At 34.6% G+C, this 22098-nt stretch overlaps 1 protein-coding gene across 1 annotated transcript in view; it reads right to left on the minus strand.

Annotated features, from left to right (window-relative positions):
• The window catches only part of LOC150109273 (dolichyl-diphosphooligosaccharide--protein glycosyltransferase subunit 1), a 156357-nt gene that overhangs the window by 20495 nt on the left and 113764 nt on the right, over nt 1-22098 (minus strand). The window contains exon 8 of the mRNA XM_090406891.1: nt 5520-5639. Coding sequence (XP_090263017.1) covers nt 5520-5639 — 120 coding nt within the window. The remainder of the gene's footprint in view (nt 1-5519; nt 5640-22098) is intronic.

Below are 22098 nucleotides of genomic sequence, written 5' to 3' on the forward strand. Positions count from 1 at the left end.
TATGGAGGATTTTGCAAATCATTTTTCTATTGTAGCCATGTTTTTACGAATATTTGGCTAAATCATGCTAAAACATTATCAAACCTGAACAAAAATGATGGATTAATTATTCCAAGAATGTAGAGGACCCCATCTGCAATCTTTATAGCAACCAGAACAAGCCCAGAAGAAAATTACAATACGAGAAGACTTTCATCATTATCATCATCAAATTCCTGACATATATCCTCAAGGGGATGTACAGGATATGATAGTACTACATGAAAAATTACATCATTACTAACTTCCTATCTACAATTTTCCTCCAAATCAGTCTGTTACCTGTCAACACTCCAACTTTATCAGATCTTATATTTCTATTTTCTAAGACACTTTTTACCGTATCAATCCAACTATATCTTGATCTTCCGCTGGGTCTTTTTCTTGCTAACCTGGCAGAGAACTTATTTTGCTAATCTTTCCTCTCCCATTCTGTTTAAGTGATCATACCACCTGATACTAGCTCTCTTAATGCATTCCTTGATGCTGACAATGTCCGGTTCTTTCCTAATATCCTCGTTTTTAATATGATATTGCCATTGATGCCATCTGTTCATGCCCCTAATCTTCCTCAGGGCTCTCATATCTGCAGTCTCTAGTCTTTGGTCAAGTGTTTTACTTCTGACCCAGCTCTCAGATCCAAAATTCAAAATTGGCTTGAATACTGTCTTGTATACAGCTACTTTAGTGTTTTGACTAATTCCACTCTTATTCCATACAAAATTATTCAGTTGACTCCCTACCATACCAGCTTTGTTGATTCTGTTGTCTATTTCCATATTTAATTTACCACCCTCACTAAAAATTGTGCCTAAGTAGCTGAAATGTTTTACATGTTCCGCAGGTTCTCCATTCACAACACAGTTGACATTTTCAATGATTCTGCCTATTTTCATTGTCTTGTTATTGCTGACCTTCATACCACATCTATTACAACAGTTATTCAATTTAGCCAGGGAATCTTGCAGACTTGTAGATTTATTTAGAAGTATAAGATCATCCGCATCAAGCAAAGAGCTAACATTAACATTTCCAATTTGATATCAGGTTTAATACCATTTTCCTTCAAAATGTGATCCATATATAAAATGAATAAGAGAGGGAATAATGTACATCCTTGTCTCACACCAGATTTAACATTAAACCATCTTTCTGTACTTCCTTCAATTCTAACTGCTGACTTGCAACTCAAATAAAGACTGAGTATTGCTTAATATAATGCCTCAGTGACACCATATAACTGTAGCTTTTCGAATAGCTTCTCTCTTGGCACCTTGTCATGTGCCTTTTCCAGATCTACAAAACTTAAATACAGATCTTTGTTATATTCCCATGATTTCTCAACTATCTGTCATAAAGTGAAAATCTGATCCTGATAGCCTCTATTTGGCATGAATCCAGCTTGTTCTTTACCAAGCTTCTCTTCCACAATCCTTCTCAACCATTTCTCAAGTATACTTGCATAGATCTTGCCAGGAACACTCAGTAGGGAAATACTTCTGTAATTCTCACATTCAGTTTTATTTCCCTTTTTATATATGGGTACTATGAGAGCTCTACTCCAATCATTGGGAATTTGTCCCTCTGTCCAGGTTTTTCGAACTATGCAGTGCAGCCACTGTAATACCACCATACTTCAGCATTTCTGGTCGAATATCATCTACTCCTGCTGCCTTTCCACATTTCAAGCCTTTGATTGCTTTTTCTACTTTAAGTATGGATATGTATTCCTGACTGCATGCCTGGTCAGTGTTTTTTACCACTGTGCTGTGATCACTGCTTGTTTCATTTACCAATTTTTCGAAGTAATTACTCCATACTTCAAGGATATCTTTTTCTCCTGTTTTCATGTCACCTTTATCATCTCTAATTCCTTTTACAGCACTCTTTCTTCCATTCCTAAGCTTCTTCAACAACCTCCAGAATATTTTGCCACCTTCTTGATATTTATTTTCTATGTTCTTACCAAAGTCCTTCCTCCCATGACTTTTATTTAGCTAGTTTTACACAGCGTTTAGCTTTCTTACATTTGTCTTTGTATTCTCTAAGAGTATACGCTGACTTATTTGGGAACTTTTGATATGCTTTCTTCATTTCTTTCACTGCCTCTTTAACTTCCTGTGCCCACCATGGAGTTCTGATTTTTCTATCCTTACAGACAACCTCACCACATGCCTCTCTGGCTGAATCAATCAGTGTTTTCTTCAGAGCTTGTCACTGAATTTCCAAAGGTTCGGTTTCTGTTCTCAAACTCTTTCATTTTTTCTTCAATAATCTGTATGTATTTTAGTCTACAGTTCACATCTGAGAGCTGCTCAACTTGTATTTCCTTTAAACTTGTATTTGTATTTGCTTATAAGTATCAACTTGTATTTGCTTATATGTTCTTCTTTTCAATATGAAATTCAATTTTATCCTGGTCAAGACTAAATGGTGATCACTTACAATTTCAAATCCTCTGTACACTGGTGTCCTGCACTAGGGAGAAAACATCACTATCAACAATAACATAGTCAATGAGACTTTTCTTATTCCTTGCCTCTTCTCTCCATGTAAATTTGTGCACATTTTTATGTCAGACCATTGTGTTAGTAATAACCAGTCCATGTCCTGAGCAGAAAACCAACAAGTATTTGCGATTATTATTAGCTTTGCTCTTTTCTCCAAATTTTCCCAAAATATTTTTGTATGTCTCACAATCATTTCCTACTCTACTATTTAGATCCCCAACAAGGACCAACTTTTCCTTTTTCATTGTGTCAGTTGCTTTTTCTAAAGCTTCAAAAAATTCCTCCACTTCTACCTTAGTAGAACCTTCTGTGGGACCATAGGCACAAATAAGTCTCATTGTCCAGTTCCCCATTCTCATATTTGCCCACATTACTCTACTTGAGACTGACTGCCATTCAAGAAGATTAGCCTCGTATTTTGTGTTGAATACTATGGCTACTCCTTCTTTTCCTTGATTGTCATTGCCTGAATATAACATTTCGTATTTATTGCTCAGAAAGATCTCACCAGTTTGCCTTTTTTGTTTCAGTCATTCCTATTATGTCAATCTGGTACTTATCCAATTCCTCAGCTAGCTCCATTTCCTTGCCATTTAGGCTTCTTATGTTGATAGTACATATCTTGAACTCTGGTGATATTGAGTTGGGGTGGGTTTTAGGATTTGTTCCAGTAGCTGACTTTTTGCTGTTTGCCCTGATTCCCTGGTAAAAAGAACCAGGGGGGCTTGTTTAACTGCACGATGCCCCAGCCAGCATGAAATTATGTCATGTTGTACCATCATTTTTTATTTTGGTTAAAGTCAATAAGAATACAATTTGGGCAGCTAAATTCCAAATTGCCAGCCCATCCTCGTTTGTTCAGCATTCAGGTAGATACCTAACAGGGTGCACCATGAAAAGGTGAGTACTGGACATTAGGTCAGAAGCCCTGATCAGTTCTCTGCATTCTTTTAAAGGCTATGTGGAGGTCTCCTCTCAATTATATAGATTTATTTTTTTATTTTATTTTTTCCCCCATAAGAGGTCAGGCTAGGTTAAAAGATTAACAATCATTTAGATTCAATTTACTTTTGTATAGTGCAATGTCATGTAGCTTGTATCTTATACATATGTATTTTTCCTGATGATGACGTCAATACAGAAGTTGAAATGTCGAATGCGACTTTCCTAATGATAAGTAAAGTAATTATTCTAACATGTGTGTTGTGGCTCCATAAATTCTTCACTATGAATGCTGACCACCGCGTAACCTTAAAAGAAAGAATTAAATATGGAATTTCTATAGAATTAATTAAATACAGAAATGAGCCAAAACACTAAAGTAGCAGTATGCAAGCCAGTGTTCAAACTAATTTTAACATATGGTTTTGAGAGTTGGGTTAGAAATAAAGCACTTCATGAAAGACTGGAGACCACAGACATGAGAGTTCTTAGAATATCATTAATGTCAGCATTGAGGAATGTGCGAACAGCATTCATCTTATTTATAAAAAAAAAAAATCTTTTATGTTGCTCCCACCACGAAAGGTTATAGTACCTTTTGTGCCACGGGTGAGCTAAGGATATGTTTTGTGTGTGTGTGTATACAGGGTGAACATAATGAAGAGGTGTTCAGAGCCCTGTAGCAAATAATGTATTGGACAAAATTCAACCAAAAGATAAAAAAAAGTACAAAATTTTGCCACCAGGGATCATTTGATGCCATAAGCACATGGAATGGGATTAATTAAACAGTAATGGCTAGAAGAGACAAAGCAAATCAATTTTTGTGCTTGTATAACTTATATATGTGGTTCAATATGCCCTCCTTTCAGATGTTCTAAGAACTGCAGTCTGTGAATGACATTTTCTACAGCAGAATGCAACAGATCTACATTGATTTGCCTCACATGCTGCATTATTCTGTCTTTCAAGGTTGCTAAATCAGGAAAACATGTCCTTCATCATGTGTTTCAGATTACCGCATAACCAAAAGTCACAGGGGTTGAGATCAGGTGAAGGAGATGGCTATGCTGTGGGAAATGCATGACTAATCACCCTGTGTTGTGTGAAGTCTTTCGTAGCATTCACATTACCAGCAATCCAATGTAAGGTGATGCTCCATCCTGCATGAATATGGTAAAGTCAAGGCATCTTCGCTGCTGCAGTGGTGGAACAACAAAGTTTTGCAGCATCTCTCAATACCTAACAGTAGAGAGACGGTACAAGTCACTGGTCCTGTCGGGCAAAGTTCTTTGAAAAAGTACAGACTGAAAATAAATGATACAGCAAAACCACACCACACTGACTTTTGGTGAGTGTAAAGAGCTCTGCTGATGCAATACAATGGTTATTTCAAGCCCAAAAGCAACAATTGTGTGAGTTAACACTACTGTTCAGATAAAAATGTGCCTTGACACTCCACAAGATCTTCCATGGCTATGCATCATCCACCTCCATTCGAGCTAAGAATGTCAGGGCAAACTTCAGTTGAGTTTCTATATCACCATGAAGTAAAGCTTCATGGTGATATAGAAACCAAACTTCTTCTATATCACCATGAAGTAAAAATTCATGGTGATATTGAGTATGGGAAATCTTGTAGGGAAAAACCTCAGCATTTGACATAAAAATTTTCCACAGTTAAGTATGGCATGTCAGGAAGCATGATCCAGGTTATGATTGAAATTACCATAAGGAGAGACTGACATTGCATTATATTTGAAAGGAGAACTGGATAAGAAAGAGTCTGGGACACTGGAAGGAAGGTGAAGATTAGGTGGACTATTTGTGTTAGATTATTACTAACAGCAAATATTTTGTCAATTAATATGAAGTTAATATGAAATGCTTTATTTTTGGTATTGTTCAGGTTTAAAATAAAGTTTAACTTTCTAAATATCATCTCAGGATTATTACATTAAAAAAAAAAAAGAAAAAACTATAACTGTGAAACAAACCTACTTTATAAAATAACTCGAATATACTTACCCTTGTGATAGTAAAATCAAGACGTACATAAATAATGACAAGCAAAAAGAGAAGATAGAGTGCTACAACTGCAAGCACAGGTTCCTGAAGCATCAAATACTTCTGGAAGTGATAATGAACCTAAAAAAAAGTATAATATTAATAACTTGGAGCCTTTTCTTAACTGAATAGGTTAGTAAACTACAAATGTTTTCCTTTATCACAAAATGAATCTCATAGTATCCATCAAAGTTTTTTTTTTTTTACATATTATTAAAAATATAAAAAAAAATCAAACCCCATTACAGCACACAGACACTAGAGTCCAAGTTGAGGTGTAACAGTAGTATATAGAATGGGAGGACCTCCTACAGTGATACAGATTCCAAGGAAGCTTGAAAACAATACTAAAACTAAGATTTAAAAATAAACAAATAGATAAATAACCCCACAATATACAGAGGTATATTAACTAAGGAAAACTGAAATTTCACATTACCCATCTTTCTTATAGATTTTTATAGCTCATTTCCATGGTGAAGGAAGGTAATGTGGATTAACGGGAGAAGAAAGCTTATGAAAAACTGACCTGGACAAAAAGCTGTTTCCATTTTTGTACAGTAACATGTCATATTTGATAGCCTCATTTAAATGCATTTTAAAAAAAATAAAACTTCATTTAATCAAACATTGTTTTTTGAAGTTATTTATTTGTAGAAAAAAAAAAAAAAAAAACATAGCAAAGTTATTTTCTGGTGTACACAAAGGAGTTTACCAGAAACTATGATAAGAAAATAGTAATTATATAACCTTTGTTGCTCTATCACCATTTTCTTCCAAAATGAACTGCTGATGTTTGTCAGATCTCTTACTTTCTTTTTTTTAAAGAATCAAACACCAAGCTAACTGCTCTTTTTGTTTCACACACATTTTGATAATCGTTCATTTTCCTCCTGAACAGAATGTTTGAGTGACCATACTATCTTAGATTATCAATGTTCAAAAATGTGAAAGCAGATATATAATGCCAAGTTATTTTCTAGTATTTTCATGTTTACTATGATTCTACCACTGATGTCGCCTATTTACACCCATAGAATTTTTCTCAGAATCACATATCCAGCCTCCAGTTATTCAGAAGTTAAAATCAAAGTTAATCAATGTAGAGGGCAGTGTATTAGTTGGGTTATTTATAACCCAACTAATACACTGCCCTCTACATTGATTAACTACCTAATTTCATAGTTTCCTTTTTTTTTACCTGTTTAATGCTGATTTTCATAGCAAATTTGATGCAGCACATTTAAAGAATCACATTATCTGCATAAAAAAAAAAAAAAAACCCGAATTTAATATCTCTTATGTTGATTAATCTGATACTGACATAATTAAATGTTGATTATCACATGTTGCCAGAGAAAACACGTCTAGGGATAATAATTTAGTTAGTCTCTGTCTTCCTACTGATGTGCTTGTTTACTCAGTGATGCCTTCATGACTATGGTAACTGGCCTAATAATTTATCCCTATACATACATTTTCTCCTCTAAATAATGTGTTAACTATGTTGACACTGGGTTTAATATCACTTTCCTTGATAATGTTGGTCAATTACAGATTGTACATCCTTGCTATAACAATTGATTTAACACAAACCATCTTTCCATATATTTGTCCTATGTACGGTGTTCTATTTAGACCAAAAACATTCAACTTTCTGAACATTTTTTAAAAACTCCTCTTGGTATATTATCTTGGCTTTTCAATATCAACAGCCTTATATTTACATGATTTCTTGAGATTTGTCATACAGTACAACTATAGTCTTACTAATATATTTGGACTAAATCTGACTTGTTATTCACCAGTTTCCTCCAAAACAATCTTTCTTAGCTTTTTCTCAAGTATGCTTGCATAAATCTTTTTTCAAACAGTTAGACAAAAAATTCCTCTTTAATTCTCAAATTCAGTTTTGCTTAGTTTCTTATAAAATGGTACTATACTGTATATTGCTTCAAAATAGGTATTTAAGCTGTTATATTTGTAGAAATTAAAGACAGAAACTGAAACTTACGTGGAAGTAAATTCAATTGTTGTCTAAGCAGCACAAGCATCTCAGTATGTTAATAATAGAGCACAAAATAAAATGCAATAAAATAATCAATTTTAAAAGTGCCACTACAGTGTAAGACAGTAGACAGTCAGTAAATTCCTAATTTAAAATAAAATAAAAAAATACATTCATATAATATAATAATTAGGTTACATATGATTGACTGGTCTTCATATCCCCTTTATGGGAAATATTGTATCAATCTTATGTAAATACCTGATTATTATATTATATTAATATCACTTTCCTTGATAATATTGGTCAATTGCAGATTGTACACTCTTGCTATAACTGTTTTAAATTAGCAATTTACTGTTTGTCTGCTGTCTGTAGCGCTGCTTTTAAAATTAATTCTTTTACTGCATTTTGTGTCTGTGTTCCATTGTTAATGTAATGAAGATGCCTTTGATACTTAAGGAAAAATTTTACATCTATTAAAGTACTTCCATGCAAGTTTGAGTTTTAGTCTTTAATTTCTGCAAACAAGCTGTATTCCAATCAGCTGGGATCTAATAATCTCTCTCTAAGCCTTCTATTCAAATCCAATATTAAACCTTTCAAATCGAATGTCATCTATTACAGCTGCTATTATAGCTATGATAGCAGCTGATTTTTTTTGATATTTCAGGCATCTGATGGGCTTCTTCAACCTCCAGTACTGAAATATAACAGCAATTGCTTTCTTACTGGATATTTTCAGTTCTATTTCAGTTAATTCATTTCATATAATTTTCAAAGTACGTTTAATACCCATTGTAAGGAACTCGCTCACTATAATTATCAGAAAATCATGTCTCAATCCTCCCCCCCCCTCAAAAAAAACTAAGGGACATTCATTAGGATGAACAGGACAAAAATATTTTTCCTTCTCATCACTGAACACTAATCTCTTCTTATTTCAAATATCCTTATACATCTTGTATCCAGTCTATATATACATCTTGTATCCAGTCTATATATATATCTTGTATCAATCTGAAGATATCATTATCAGGAATAATAAAACCAATAAACTTTTCTTGTGTTGTTTGGTTTCTCCAAAGAGAGGTTATAGATACTTTTGTATTGGAACATGTTAAGTAATGAGGAGTTAATGCCTTGAGCAAAATTTTGCAGTTAGTCAATATTATGTCTAACAGCTGACTTTATTGACTCTTCTACTTATTTTATTGCTAAATTTCTAGTCTCCTTCACAACTTTATTGGCCATTCTAGATCTTAAATTGAAAATAGCACTGATTTCAAAGATAAAATGAAATCTTTGTTTTCTTGAAACAGTAATCATTTGAAGTGGCATCCTTATTTATCAAGGTACACCAGAAGAAGTTCATTTCTTACAAGATTTCCTAGAAGATATTGTTAGCTTATTTAAATTTACATTTAATGAAGGCTGTTTAACTTGCCAAAACACATTTGAAAGAACAACTATGGGTAGTCCTACCTATCATGCACTAGAAGACTATTTTAGAGAACACCTGTGAGCCAATTTTTTTTAAGTGACATTCTCTTCACCACTGTATATACCTGCACAGGACTGATAATATATAAGTCCTGTGACCTTTCATGTGTGGGTCACACACACACACACACACACACACACACACACACACACACACACACACACACACACACACACACACACACACACACACACACACACACACAGAGGAAAACTTCGCGCTTAAAGCGAATATGATATGTGATTGAGTGAAATGATACTATTTCCCACTTTAAGCAGGCAATTAATCAGTTTTTTTTACGTTATACGAAATTTTTTGTAGCCAATCTGCAGCAAGCAGTGGCACTTGTCAATGTAGCAGCCAGTGGGCAGTGCTGTAGGCAACAGTTGACTCAAAGCTCTCATCACAAGCAAACTCTGTTCTCTTCCTCAATCACTTTTCCTTCATTTTACTTTAATTTAGAAGAGGATAATTATGATGATTGTCAAATATTCAATATTGGCAAAACTGGTCTCATATAAACTGGAAGCATATGCCAACAAAAACTTTTCTAGCTAAAACTGAAGCATCTCAACCAGGATTCAAAGTATCTAAAGATTGTCTTACACTTTCATTAGGAGGAAATGCAGAAGGTGACTTGAAACTCAAGCCTATGTTAGTTTACTGTGTGCAAAATCCAAGATCTAGTATTATTGAAGAAATCAGCACAATTGGAAAAGAACTTATTTAATGAACTGGATAATGAAGAGGTGAGAAATTTGCTCAATTCCCATTCAGAACAGTTAAATGAGAATGATCTCCTTCAACTAGAAGAACAGTGTGCATATGAAGAAGAAAATAAGGAGTGTGAACAAGAAGAGAATGTTACGACTAAGAAGCTAACTACAAAAGAACTAGAGCTAGTTTTCAATCACATTGAGCATGGTAAGGAAATTTTGTTTGATGTTGATCCTGATATGGATCAACATCAAACTGATATTCCAAAATATAGCTTATACTCTATTTTTTTTTCCTTTCAAATTTACACTAACTGATGGATGAACTATAATTATTCCTACTGTTTATTGTATCTGCTTAACGTGCATTAATTGATGGATTAATTAATCACGTTAAGTGAGGTTTTCCTCTGTGTGTGTGTATTTAAATAAATAAAACACCAGCCTTCCCTTCCTGGATACAATAACAAGCTGCACAGGGTCAGATTTAATTTTCCATCTATCAGAAGCATTTACTGGCTGATACATCCATCTATTTCACATCACCAGCCATAATAGTTAATAAAACTCTAGCACCCAGCTCACTCCATCTATTCTACTTATTTATCCCTTTCGAAGAGCTATGATTCAAACATGTATGACCAAGCCTCTATTCAGAGAATCCATGATAAACATCATCTATCAACCAGATCACAATCAGATGTTAAGAGTTACCATACTCTACCTAAATTGTTACTATCTATGTCTTGAACTTATAAACTTCAATTTTCTATTATATAATGTGGATCTCAGCTTGGGTAGAGTCCGAAGGGAATGGAAGGAGATGAAAATCATTCCATTGTACAAAGGAGAATCCAAGACCAAACTAGCAAATTATCGACCTGAACAATTTGATTTCTGTCAAGAACATCCTGGATGCGATTACTAATGAATTTTTTGATTACTTTGCCTATTATTGCCTATTAAGAAAACTCGTTAACCATATAAAGTAAACAAGATGATGAAAATAATATTAGATTGTATGCTCTGTGCAGAAACAGCTAAATTAAGTCAAACAGTGCTTATTACTATCCAGTATTTGCTTTAGAAGTGCAGTGCAGTGTTAATGGCAAACTTTTGTGGAAATCACCAAATGTTATCCAATTATCAAATTTATAGATTTATTAGAGAAAATTACTTGGGGGAGGTAAGAGAAACAGTGACTGATTCATCAAGAAAATTTGATAAATTCAGTGGAAGGTGATTTAGTAGTGGATAAGTATTTCAATACTGAAAGTAACAAATTGGGAATAGATAATATTAGTGAATCTGAGTTAAGATAGACATCTATCTGAAAAAAATAGCCAAAGTGCTTAACAAATATAATCTGTGCAGCATATTTAAATACACATTCAGCCAGCTACCTATATCAACTTCTCTGTGCCTGCAACTTGGCCTATTATCAAAAGAGAGGAAAACCTGTCAAGTTTTGTTTAATATCAACCACACCCAAGTGGTCTCAAAACCTACAAATACTAGTGCCAGGTATGCAGGCAAGTTGCTAGAGAAAGAGATGTAAACAATCTGGCCTTCAGGCTGTGGACTCAAATCCTGATGTAGGCATGGATGTTTGTGATTGTCGTTAGGTGAAAGATGAATTTCATCACCTGCTGTGAGACTACCACCCTCACTTATTGGAGGCTTGAAAAAGTTCAATGCCTGGTTTTGAGTAGGGTTTTCAGACTATGTGAAAAATAAATTTAAAAAAAATTAATAAATAAAAATAGAAAATAATCCTTAGCCATGGTGTGATTGTACTATAAGTTTAAAAATAAAATCCTTTTGTGAGTGAAAGTTATATACAAAAAAATTAATAAAAAAATGCATGTCTTGAAGAATTGGAGGTTGTATTCCCTGAAGAAAACATGATGAGGAAGACTGCTACAGAGGATCAGAGGTATATCAAATGAAGGAAGAGGATGAGAAGTTGGTTTAGTAAGTTTGGAGTGGAACTGTACATGGAAACTGACCAGCAGCTGCCCATTTTCATACAAGGTTAGGTGTGGAAGAATGACGATAGCAGTTCAGTGAAGCAATATTCACAGAAATACCTAAAGAAAAGACAATGCAGGAACATAGTGTTCTACTATGATAAAGCAATTGGAAGGAGAGAGAGAGTCATCTATTAAGAAAATAGCTATCTTCTGATAGCTATTCTCTTAACAGAGAAAATGTGAGAACAATATGCTAAAGTTGGACAGATTGAGAATTTATTAAGTGTGGTGAGTGAAGCAGAAAAAAAAGCAATGTTTACAATAAAAAAGATACCAAGTTTTTTGGAAGCTGAAGAGGATATGGATGTGATGTGCTTATGTCAAGATAAGCTAAATGGGAATGTTATCAAGAAGACAGAATTGTATGTTGTAGTATTAAAATTCAGTAAATCATTTTCACTCCACTCAAGAATGACTAAAAGATTGGTGTTTAGGGCATTAGCCATATAAGATCTTGATCATAAAAGGTTTTGTAAATGACAAAGAGGAATGGAGTATCTGTCATCAGCAAAAATGCTATGAATTGGATGAATGTGAGACAAGATCACTGATGTCCAGGAGGAAGAGTATAGGTGAAGCCAGAGGCTTTGAGGTACTGTGGCACTGATAGAAACATTAGACAAGAGGGGAATCATGATATGCAATGAATGACTAGAGGAAGCTAGCAATCTACTCAACAAAGGATGGAAGGAGACCATAAGATGGCAGCTTAGTAAGAAGGCTGTGATACCAGACATGATCGAATGCATTAGAAATATCAAGCATGACAATATTTCTTTAAATCTTTCCATAGACCATGTCCAAAGGTGGGAGTCAGCTGCAGAGCAAGAATAGCAGACCCATATTGGTGATTATTAATTAACAGATGGGTCTCTAGGTAGTGAAAAAGTTGTTAAGAAAGAGGAATTATTCTCCATCCATCTCTCATCACTTTTCATGGTCTCCTTTACAAGCTGTCATATTCATGGTGACAGCTTGTAGATCCAGGATTAGTGTTAGTTCTGGAGCACAAACTCTTATTACAACTGGAGGAATACCACTGAGAACACGGGAATTATTAGTATCAAGGCATGGTTTTGGGTTAGTTTGGGGTTTATGCAAGGTCATTCTACACCAATACAAAAGTAAGAGTAATGCACAAGGTAATAAGTTAATAAAGAAATAGCATTTTATATAAAACTGGTTAATGCGGTCCATAGACAGATATAAAAAGATGTACAGTCTATAAAAATGAAGTATAAAAATCAATAAATAAAATAAAATCCAAATATACATACATTCTATATGATTGAGATAACTGATATTATAAATGTTATTTCTCTGTAGAAATTTAGGAACAAAATGAATACTTGAGGAAGCAGATAAAATCTAAGTGTTTAGGCTACTAGAAGCACTAAAATAGTGACTGCACATATTGACATAATGAGGATAGTCGATTAGAATATGCCTTATGGAACTAGCTGAACCACAAAGCTCATGCAGAAGCATGCTATCATCCTTCAATAGGAAGGAGTGGGTAAGATTGTAACATTATTCATTCAAAGAGAAGCAAGAACAACCTCCTCTTTATAGTCCCAGTGCAAACTAGACTTCCAAAATTTAATTTCAGGCTTCATCTGGTAAAGCATGTTGTTGGTCTCTCTCTAGTCCATAAAGCTTGAAATTGGGATGAAAGTTTTGCCTTATAATCTGCCTGAATCAAGTGGGGGGGGGTAGAGGCAAGTGATTGTATCTTGATAAATGAGCTGACCCAATTACAATATCTGCAGTCTCATTTCTCTTAATTCCAACATGAAATGGGATCCAATAGTGGTGCACACTCAGATGCAGCCTACATAACTGAGAGAACAGATTCTGGATCCAGAAAAGAGTTGGATGTTGTTGGTATTCCAGACTTTGAATGTAGAGAGACTTATTTCCCATGTTCTCTTCTCTAATCAGGCTTGTCACATTTCTGCTGTGCCAATGACTTCTGTGTCTATATTCTATCACAGTTAACAGGCATGAAAGTAACACATTATGTGTCAGAGGTAAGTCATATTGCATGGTTGATGCTTATCCCCCTTATTTGTTTCGTAAGAATTTTCACATGTAAGACTGAATTCTTACAATAGTCTCAGGTTTCATTTTTTTTTTCTACTCCAGGCTCTCTTTGACAGGGACAAATATTTACAAAGCTAACTTTATAACCCTTTATCAAACTACCCTGCTTTGTTTTTAACAGATCTTCGGATGCAGTTTGAGGCTTAATGGAATGATCAGATTGGAAGATTTTAATTCTTCCAATATTTCATTTCAGTCAGAGACACTGTAAAGGAGCACAACATGAGATCTGTAACACTCATACAAAAGTGAAACAGATGGATGAAAGACTATAGCCCTAACTAGGTGGGGGGTGTCCTCTGTGGGCAACTGTTGAAAACTGTTAAAATTTCTGTGGGAAATTTTATGCAACCATATTTATTCAAATTAGGTTGATTTTTTGAGAGCAGCTGCAAAGCTCTAAAACAGTCTTTCTCTTCTAAATTTATTGCAATGGAGCATGGTGGTCCTTTCCCAATTGATTCTATGAACTGTATCCAAACCATAGTCTGCAAGACCCAATTGATCATGTTCATGACTGCAGATGGTGGCTGATCCTGTATGTTCACAGTAGGCTGAAAAAGGAGAGAATTGGCCTTAGTGGAGTGGATAAAGGTAGCTAGTTTCAGGGAAGGAACTTGAAAGCCACACAGAGTTTGCATTAAGATTTTTTTTTTTTTTTTTTTAAATGTGCCTTGGGCATAAGGCATGGTGATAGCATTATTAAAATCCCTCTGAAGAGAAGATCAAGGATTGGAAAAAGGATCGATTTTTTTTTTTTTTTTTTTAATACTGTGAAAACTGTAGCCATCAGATAAGATGTGATGTATATGATTAAGCTCTGCTGGAAGAAAGGCTTCATTGGAATAAAGGTTATAGGTTCTGTCGCTTGGTATTTTAATGATACCATGCTGTTATGTGTGTGTGTGTGTGGGGGGGTGCTTATATAAGTGGATTAACACAGATTCTAAATAAGGGCATTCAACACTTATCTTCCAATTGATTATATCCTTATTTAAGTACATTGCAACATCACTAAATCGATCTAGTAGATTTTTCAATTTTCCATATTCTTGCATTAGAAACAGCAGATATGATTTACCATATGACTCTGCCATGAATTTTTCTTGAACAATATTGAGAAGAATTTGGTTGGTTGAGCATTTTGTTGCAGCAAAGTAAATCACTCTTTCCTTTCAAAGTCTTCTCTTTTATAAACTTCAACAAAGGTTAAAAATGCTGAGGAATTTGCTCTCACTAATGATCTCAATCAAATTGTTCCACAATGCTAATTAACCCTAATAACTCTCCAAACATTCTCAAGATCTTTTCTCACCTAAGAGTATGCTGTGGATATTATTTTTTTTCCTGGGCAATACAGATCTGATGTTTTCTTCTACAATGGGGCAACATTCACCACCATTTATCATATTATCTAGCATTATAATATTGCTAAATGGGATGATCTTAATGGTTTCTAAGCTTCATTGCCTTTGAATTGTCATTCCAATCTTCTGAATCAAACACTTGCATCCACGTCACAGTGGAACTGGAACCTACAGATTGCTGGAAGGAGAATGGCATTTGCTTGAACAACTAGCTAGAAAATGCATTACTGAAATAATTCCTATAAGGAAACATATTCCTACATTCCACTTTAAATTCTTGTCTCTTATACTGCTTTACCAAGATGCATTATTATTATATATATCAAGAATCTAATTATCCAAAGAATCAAAACTGATTTTGAAAGGCTTAAAACAGGGAACACTTACATTATGTTCAAACTGCACTCACTCTTTTCTGATCTTCTCTTGCCTATCATCAAAACCATCAGCAGCATGCAAAAGGCTTTATAACTTTTTTTTTAATAAGTTTTCACTCCCCCAGGGGGGGTAAAAGCTTATTAAAAATTTTTCTTTGCATATTATGCATAATGATGAATGAATCAGCAACCAGTACTGAGTTACCATAAGGATCCATTCTTCATTCTTTCACTAACTCTATTCTTTTTGTGTGTGTGTGTGTGTGTGTGTTTATATACACACACACATAGCGAATTCACAGCGAATTCACGTTTATAACGAATAATTTTGAAGGTATATTTGAATTACATTTGATTTAATGCATGTATTTCATGTTTATTACGAATTCGTTTCACGGGAATAACGAACAAATAATACACGTTAGTCGTTCCTTTACTGACATTTCGTACGTATGCATTTTCTGGTTGTGGAAAAATGTCGGGAGTCAAATGAAAAATTTTATCGGTTTCCGAAAAAGTAGAAATTATACGGGAGATGGAAAGTGGCCAATCAAATCTGACAGTAGCAAAGAAGTATGGTTTGCCCACATCTACAATATCAACAATTTGGAAGAATCGCGAGTTGACTCTGAAAGCTTTTGAAAACAATTTATCGAAGTGTAAAAAACTTAAAAAGTGTAATAAAAGTGAAGTTGACGAGGCACTTATTTCGTGGTTCAAAGTGCAAAGAACCGCTGGCTTACCTATTAGCGGACCAATTTTGAAAGTTCAAGCCGAAAAATTTGCTGTTCAACTTGGTTATAGTGATTTTAAATGCAACAATGGGTGGATTGATCGCTTTAAGAACAGAAACAATATTGTCTACGCAAAAGTAAGTGGCGAGGCGTTGTCCATTGACAGAAACGTTGTTTCTAACTGGATCAAGAATGTATGGCCGGACATCAAACGAAGGTATGGATACAACAACATTTATAATGCAGACGAAGGGTTTTTTATAATTTAACGTCCGATAAAACTTTTCAATTTAAAAACGAAAAGTGCATTGGCGGAAAACTTATCAAAAATAGACTCACAGTTTTAGTTTGTGCGAACATGACTGGTAGTGATAAAAGAAAGCTTCTTGTAATTGGAAAATCGGCAAAGCTTAGATGTTTTAAAAACACAAAGAAACTTCCCGTTGATTATACAGCGAATAAGAAGGCCTTAATGACATCTTCAATTTTCGAAAATGAAATTCGCAAGTGGGATAAAAATCTTCGCAGTGAAAACCGGAAAATTTTGTTATTGATAGACAACTGTCCTGCCCATCCTGTAGTGGCTAATTTAACAAACATAAAACTTCTTTTTTTGCCACCAAATGTGACATCTGTCTTGCAACCAACCACTTGATCAAGGTGTAATTAGATGTTTTAAATCCCAATTTCTTCGTCTGTTAGTCTTGGAACTGATAGAACGCAGAGAAAAATCCACGGAAAATGCTTATGCTTACGACTAGAAGTTCAGTGTACTTCACGCAATACGTTTAATGAGTGATGCTTGGAATTTGGTGTCATCGTCTGTGATACAAAACTGTTTTAAGAAAGCCTGTCTTGTGGAATACGAGTGCGAATCTGAAGAAGATGAAGAGGATAACTTACCGTTATCAGCGTGGTTAAAAGCGCGAAACTTGAACAATTTTGAAACGTGCGCAGAGATTGATAATTTTATAGACATTGATAATGGCGTCGCAACTTTGGGTATACCGACAGACGCTGACATCTTAAAACAAATCTCTCATACACCAGAAGAAGATAATAGCAGTAGTGACTCTGAGGAAGAAAATAGCAATGATGAGAAAATCGTTACCTGGTGTGAAGCAGAAAGTGCTTTACATATTTTAACAAGATTTATGGAATCGCGATCTGTAAGTTCAGATGACACATTCAAGCATCTTAATGGTATAAGGAACAATTTCAAACGTATGAAATGTGTCTTGTGCAAAGCAAAGCACACTTGATGATTTTTTTATGTAAAAATGTGAAGTTTTAAAAATAAACTTTTGTTCTTTATATGTATGTATGCACATATGTATTTATGTTACCCAATATACCTGTGCCGAGAAAAATCTGAAAACATTTTTAATTTGCTCAAATTATGACCTTCTTGGATATAATGAATAACGGTTATTACGAACAAATATATGCGGTCCCGTGGAATTCGTTATAACAGAGTTCTACTGCATATATATATATATATATATATATATTAACAAATTTTTCCAGTTGATTAAAAAAACCCAATTCCTATTTTTGCTGATAACAGTTTGTCATATGAGAACAGAGGAGAAACCTACACTACAAAAATAAACAAAACTTCTAGAATATCTTTGGTCGATTAGTAGAGCCTCTGCTACTAATGGCTCAGTTAAGTAAGTTTGAGCGCGGTTAGTAGTTGGAAGGAGACCAATCGTTCGATGCTGTTGGCATACTCTCCCTCGATGAGTCTTTGAACTCCCTGGAGGTGTCAAATAATAATAATCTACAACAGTCCTAAATTCTGACTCTTTTTTTTTTTTTTTTTTGTGGAGTGGGGTGATGCTGCTGATTATCTTGTTAACTTCCATGTTAACAAAACGTGATCTCATGTTATTACTACCAAAAAAGACCCCCTTTCTTCCAGAATTTTTTTCCAGACAAGACTTTTCTTTTTAGGATAAATATGCCAAACACTGCCTCTTCAAATTCAAGAAATTACATTCTGCTTTTACTTCAGACATCACTTGTAAATGCTAAACAAATCGCATATCTCTAACAGTTACTACAGTTTGTACATATTAGATGACACCTCAAAATCCTTGAGTCAGTGCAGAAAAGACTGACCATTCAATGACTCACCCCCCCCACCAATTCATCCCACTTTTTCATAAAGATGTTCTATTTTTCCTCTATGTACTCTCTATAGTTACTTCCATGGTCACTGTTCTTAAGAACTAGCACTGGAACACCCTCCCCCCCTCCACCAGTCTAGATACTGAAGCAAAGTTTAACACATTTGGTCAACTCCAAACTTAAAGAGCAAAATTTTTTCCCTTCTTTTCATTCATTTTCTTTACTGTTTTTCTATAGAAGAGCTTCCTGCATATGTATTTCCTAAGCAGCACAATCTGCAGGTTTTCAAGTCCTATGTTAGCAAGTTACTTCTTATATGTGTGTACCAGATCAAAATGATGCTGCATTTCCTACCAAAGAAATAGTTCATCATGGAATGTCACATGATAAAACACAAGAAATGTGGACTTTTGGACCCAATAAAACTTGTTGGATGGTTTGCCCCCCCCCCCCCCAAGTTGGATGTTATCCTTGTTCACTTTTCCTGACACATGAAATGTGGCTTCCTCAATTAAATACGCTCTTGTTAGTTTGATAGTAACGTCATACCTCCCATCATGTTTGTGCAAAACGTAGCGGGAGCCTGTCATCTGGCATAAACTCCTGCAGTAACATGTAAATAGTGCTGCCAGAGTGCAAAGTGTTTTTGCAAAATTGCGATGGCTTTCTTTGGCCTGTCCTCCTCATGACAACACTCTCAATTATTCCTAACATTCTAAATATCTTTATTCCATCTTTATCATTATAGATCTCTTTTGTAATACTCTTCATTTCTGAGCTTCCTTAGCAGCATCCAAAACATTTTGTCCTGTGACTTCTAATTTGGCTACTTTTATATATAACTTGGCTTTCTTATATTTTTCTCAATTTGTCTAAGAGCATATACTGATTTACTTGATTGAAAAGTTTTTCATTGAAATCTTCAATATGTGCTTTCCTGACTATGTCACTCAATATGTTCATCAGATTTTGTTCTCAGCCACTAAAGTATGGAGAGGTTGAAAATACAGTATTTTCAATTTCTCCCCTAATAATGTATGTATAGTAAAGTCCAATGTTCACATCTGAAAGCCTCAACTTTCATTCTTTTTAAAGCATTCATTCACATTTTTCTTTTTAACATCATACTCATTACTATTCTCAAGTGCTATAAAGAGGAAGACTAATTTTCAAATATCCTGTGAATTTTTGTAGTGCACAACAATAGCATAAGTCATTGTTAACACTGACAACATAATAAAAGTTATTATTTCTTGTTTTCTCTACGTGAATTTACGGCATTATTATGTTTTACAAAGCATTTGTAGCGATTACTTCTTATATTAAGCAGAAGTCTAGAAAGTATACTTTAAGTTATAACTTTTTTTCTTTTAAATAGAAAGATTGTAATTTTTTGTTAACTATGTAATTTTAATTTTAATCACTTTTTTTTTTTTTTTTTTTTTTTTTTTAAAAGCACAGTCTCCAGTGGCAGAAAAAAAACATTTTCCAGTAATATGCATGAATGCCACACATGGCACTAGTTACATTGTGGGTTAAACACCTTATTGTGTGGCGTGTGGTAGTGATACACACATACCTACTGAGTTAGCTCTGCATTAGAGCAGCGCTTCCCAAACTGTGGGCCGCGGCCCCCTTGGGGGCCGTAGGTTTTGTTGAGGGGGGCCGTGAAATAACGAAAACAAATTTAAAATGTTTTAAGACTAAGTAATTTTTTTTATTTTAAAAGAAACGTATTTAACTTTTATTATTTATTATTTCTTTTTTGTTATTTTTTATATTTTAATGGAAAAATTCACACATTGGTGTTGGTTCACAAACTTTGCTTCTTGCGTATTTCGGCGCTTAATGAATATTAGTAAATATTGCTTATTCATATGTTTCATTTCAAAGCTTGTAGCTTGTATTTACTTCGAATGCTCTCCAGGGAAGCTCCAAATCTTCCCTTTCATCACGCGTTCGTAATCAGGGACTGTTGATATTGACTTTATATACATATCAAAACTCGTTTTATATTATCACTGTCATCCAAGCTAGTTTTCTGTTACCAATAACAGAAAACAACACGCCCTCCCTAACAGCCACTATATTGCAGAGGCAATAAAAACAAGTACTTTTATTATGCCAATGAATAAGGTATGAGGAGTCTCTGTAATATATTCTCAAGAAATAGTGCAATTAGAGACAACTGGGATAAAACCACACTAATTAATGAATCACATGTAACGGGGATTCCCCTCGTACAGAAAGTACGCCGTATAGACTGAAACGAAACCATATATTGTATGGGCAAACACAGTATCTAACTAAAAACTATTGTTATTAATTAGATGTGTGTGAGTTCGATTTCCCAAGGCAGCAATAAAATTCAACCAAAGTGCTAAAATTCGTAAAAGTGTTAAAACTAAGTAATATATATATATATATATATATATATATATATAATGAATGTTATGGCAGTTTCACATATGGAATTCGGTTGAAGAGAGTTAGCATTTCAACTCAATTGTCAGCTATGCTTTTATCTTTCGGTTGCGCAATCTTTTGTTAATACCGCACCAATCATATGCACGTTTTAATAACCTGCCCTTGCTGTCTGATTCGCGTTAGGCTTAATACCTTAAAGGGAGAAAAGTCACAAAAGAGAAAAATGTTCCTGGTCCGGGGATTCCCTTATTCAGGTAATATTCACTAATTTCATGTTGTCAGTCTGTGGTGTGCCAGTATTGGTAAATGGTGATATTATTTGATCTATTCTATGTTAAAAAATTTAACCCTGAGATAGATAAGTGGCTGATAAAAAAAAAAAAAATTCCCGCGAACAATCAGAAGAAGCAGAAACAGACTCAAAAAAGGACAGTATTTCATATTTTACCAGAACAGCCCACATCGTCTTCAGAACCAAACGGTAAGAGGCAAAAAATGTAATATATGCATTTGATTTTTGCAATATTCGCTGTGTATGTTTTGTATTGAATATAAATACAATAAATATTATTATAATATAGCTCTCTATTATGATTTTTTTTTGAGGGGGCCCGTGAAATATTTTAATTTTTGCAAAGGGGGCCCTGACATCCAGAAGTTTGAGAAGCACTGCATTAGAGGACCCCCCCTTTCGTTATTATGCCAAATATTCACATATTCGGCATGATAACAAAGTATCAATGTCATGTGCAACTACTATAAATCGGCACACCTACCCTCTGTACATGATCAGTAAACATTTGTCAGTAATGGGAAAATGTGGCAATGTAAGCCATTTGATTGCAGGCAGATAGTTGGAGTCTGAAGGGGCAGATGACAGTACCAAGAACTGCACTTCTTGGTTGCTCTTGTACTACTGTATCAAAGGTGTGCCAAGGCAATATTAACCATGAACAGATATCCAGCAGAAGGGCTCACATTGGTCAGCCACATGCAGTTGATCCTAGTGGTCAGTGTTGGATGTCATGACTGGTATCTCAGCAACAATGTGCAACGGTTACACAGCTCACTCACCTATAAAACAGTGGGACAGTTCAACCCATTTTCACGTCTTGATTCGCAGCAGGCATGGGTTAGG

Source organism: Typopeltis vanoorti, chromosome 2, assembly GCF_054136105.1.
Source record: "Typopeltis vanoorti isolate ZY-2024b chromosome 2, IOZ_Tvanoo_1.0, whole genome shotgun sequence".
Lineage (NCBI taxonomy): Eukaryota > Metazoa > Arthropoda > Arachnida > Uropygi > Thelyphonidae > Typopeltis > Typopeltis vanoorti.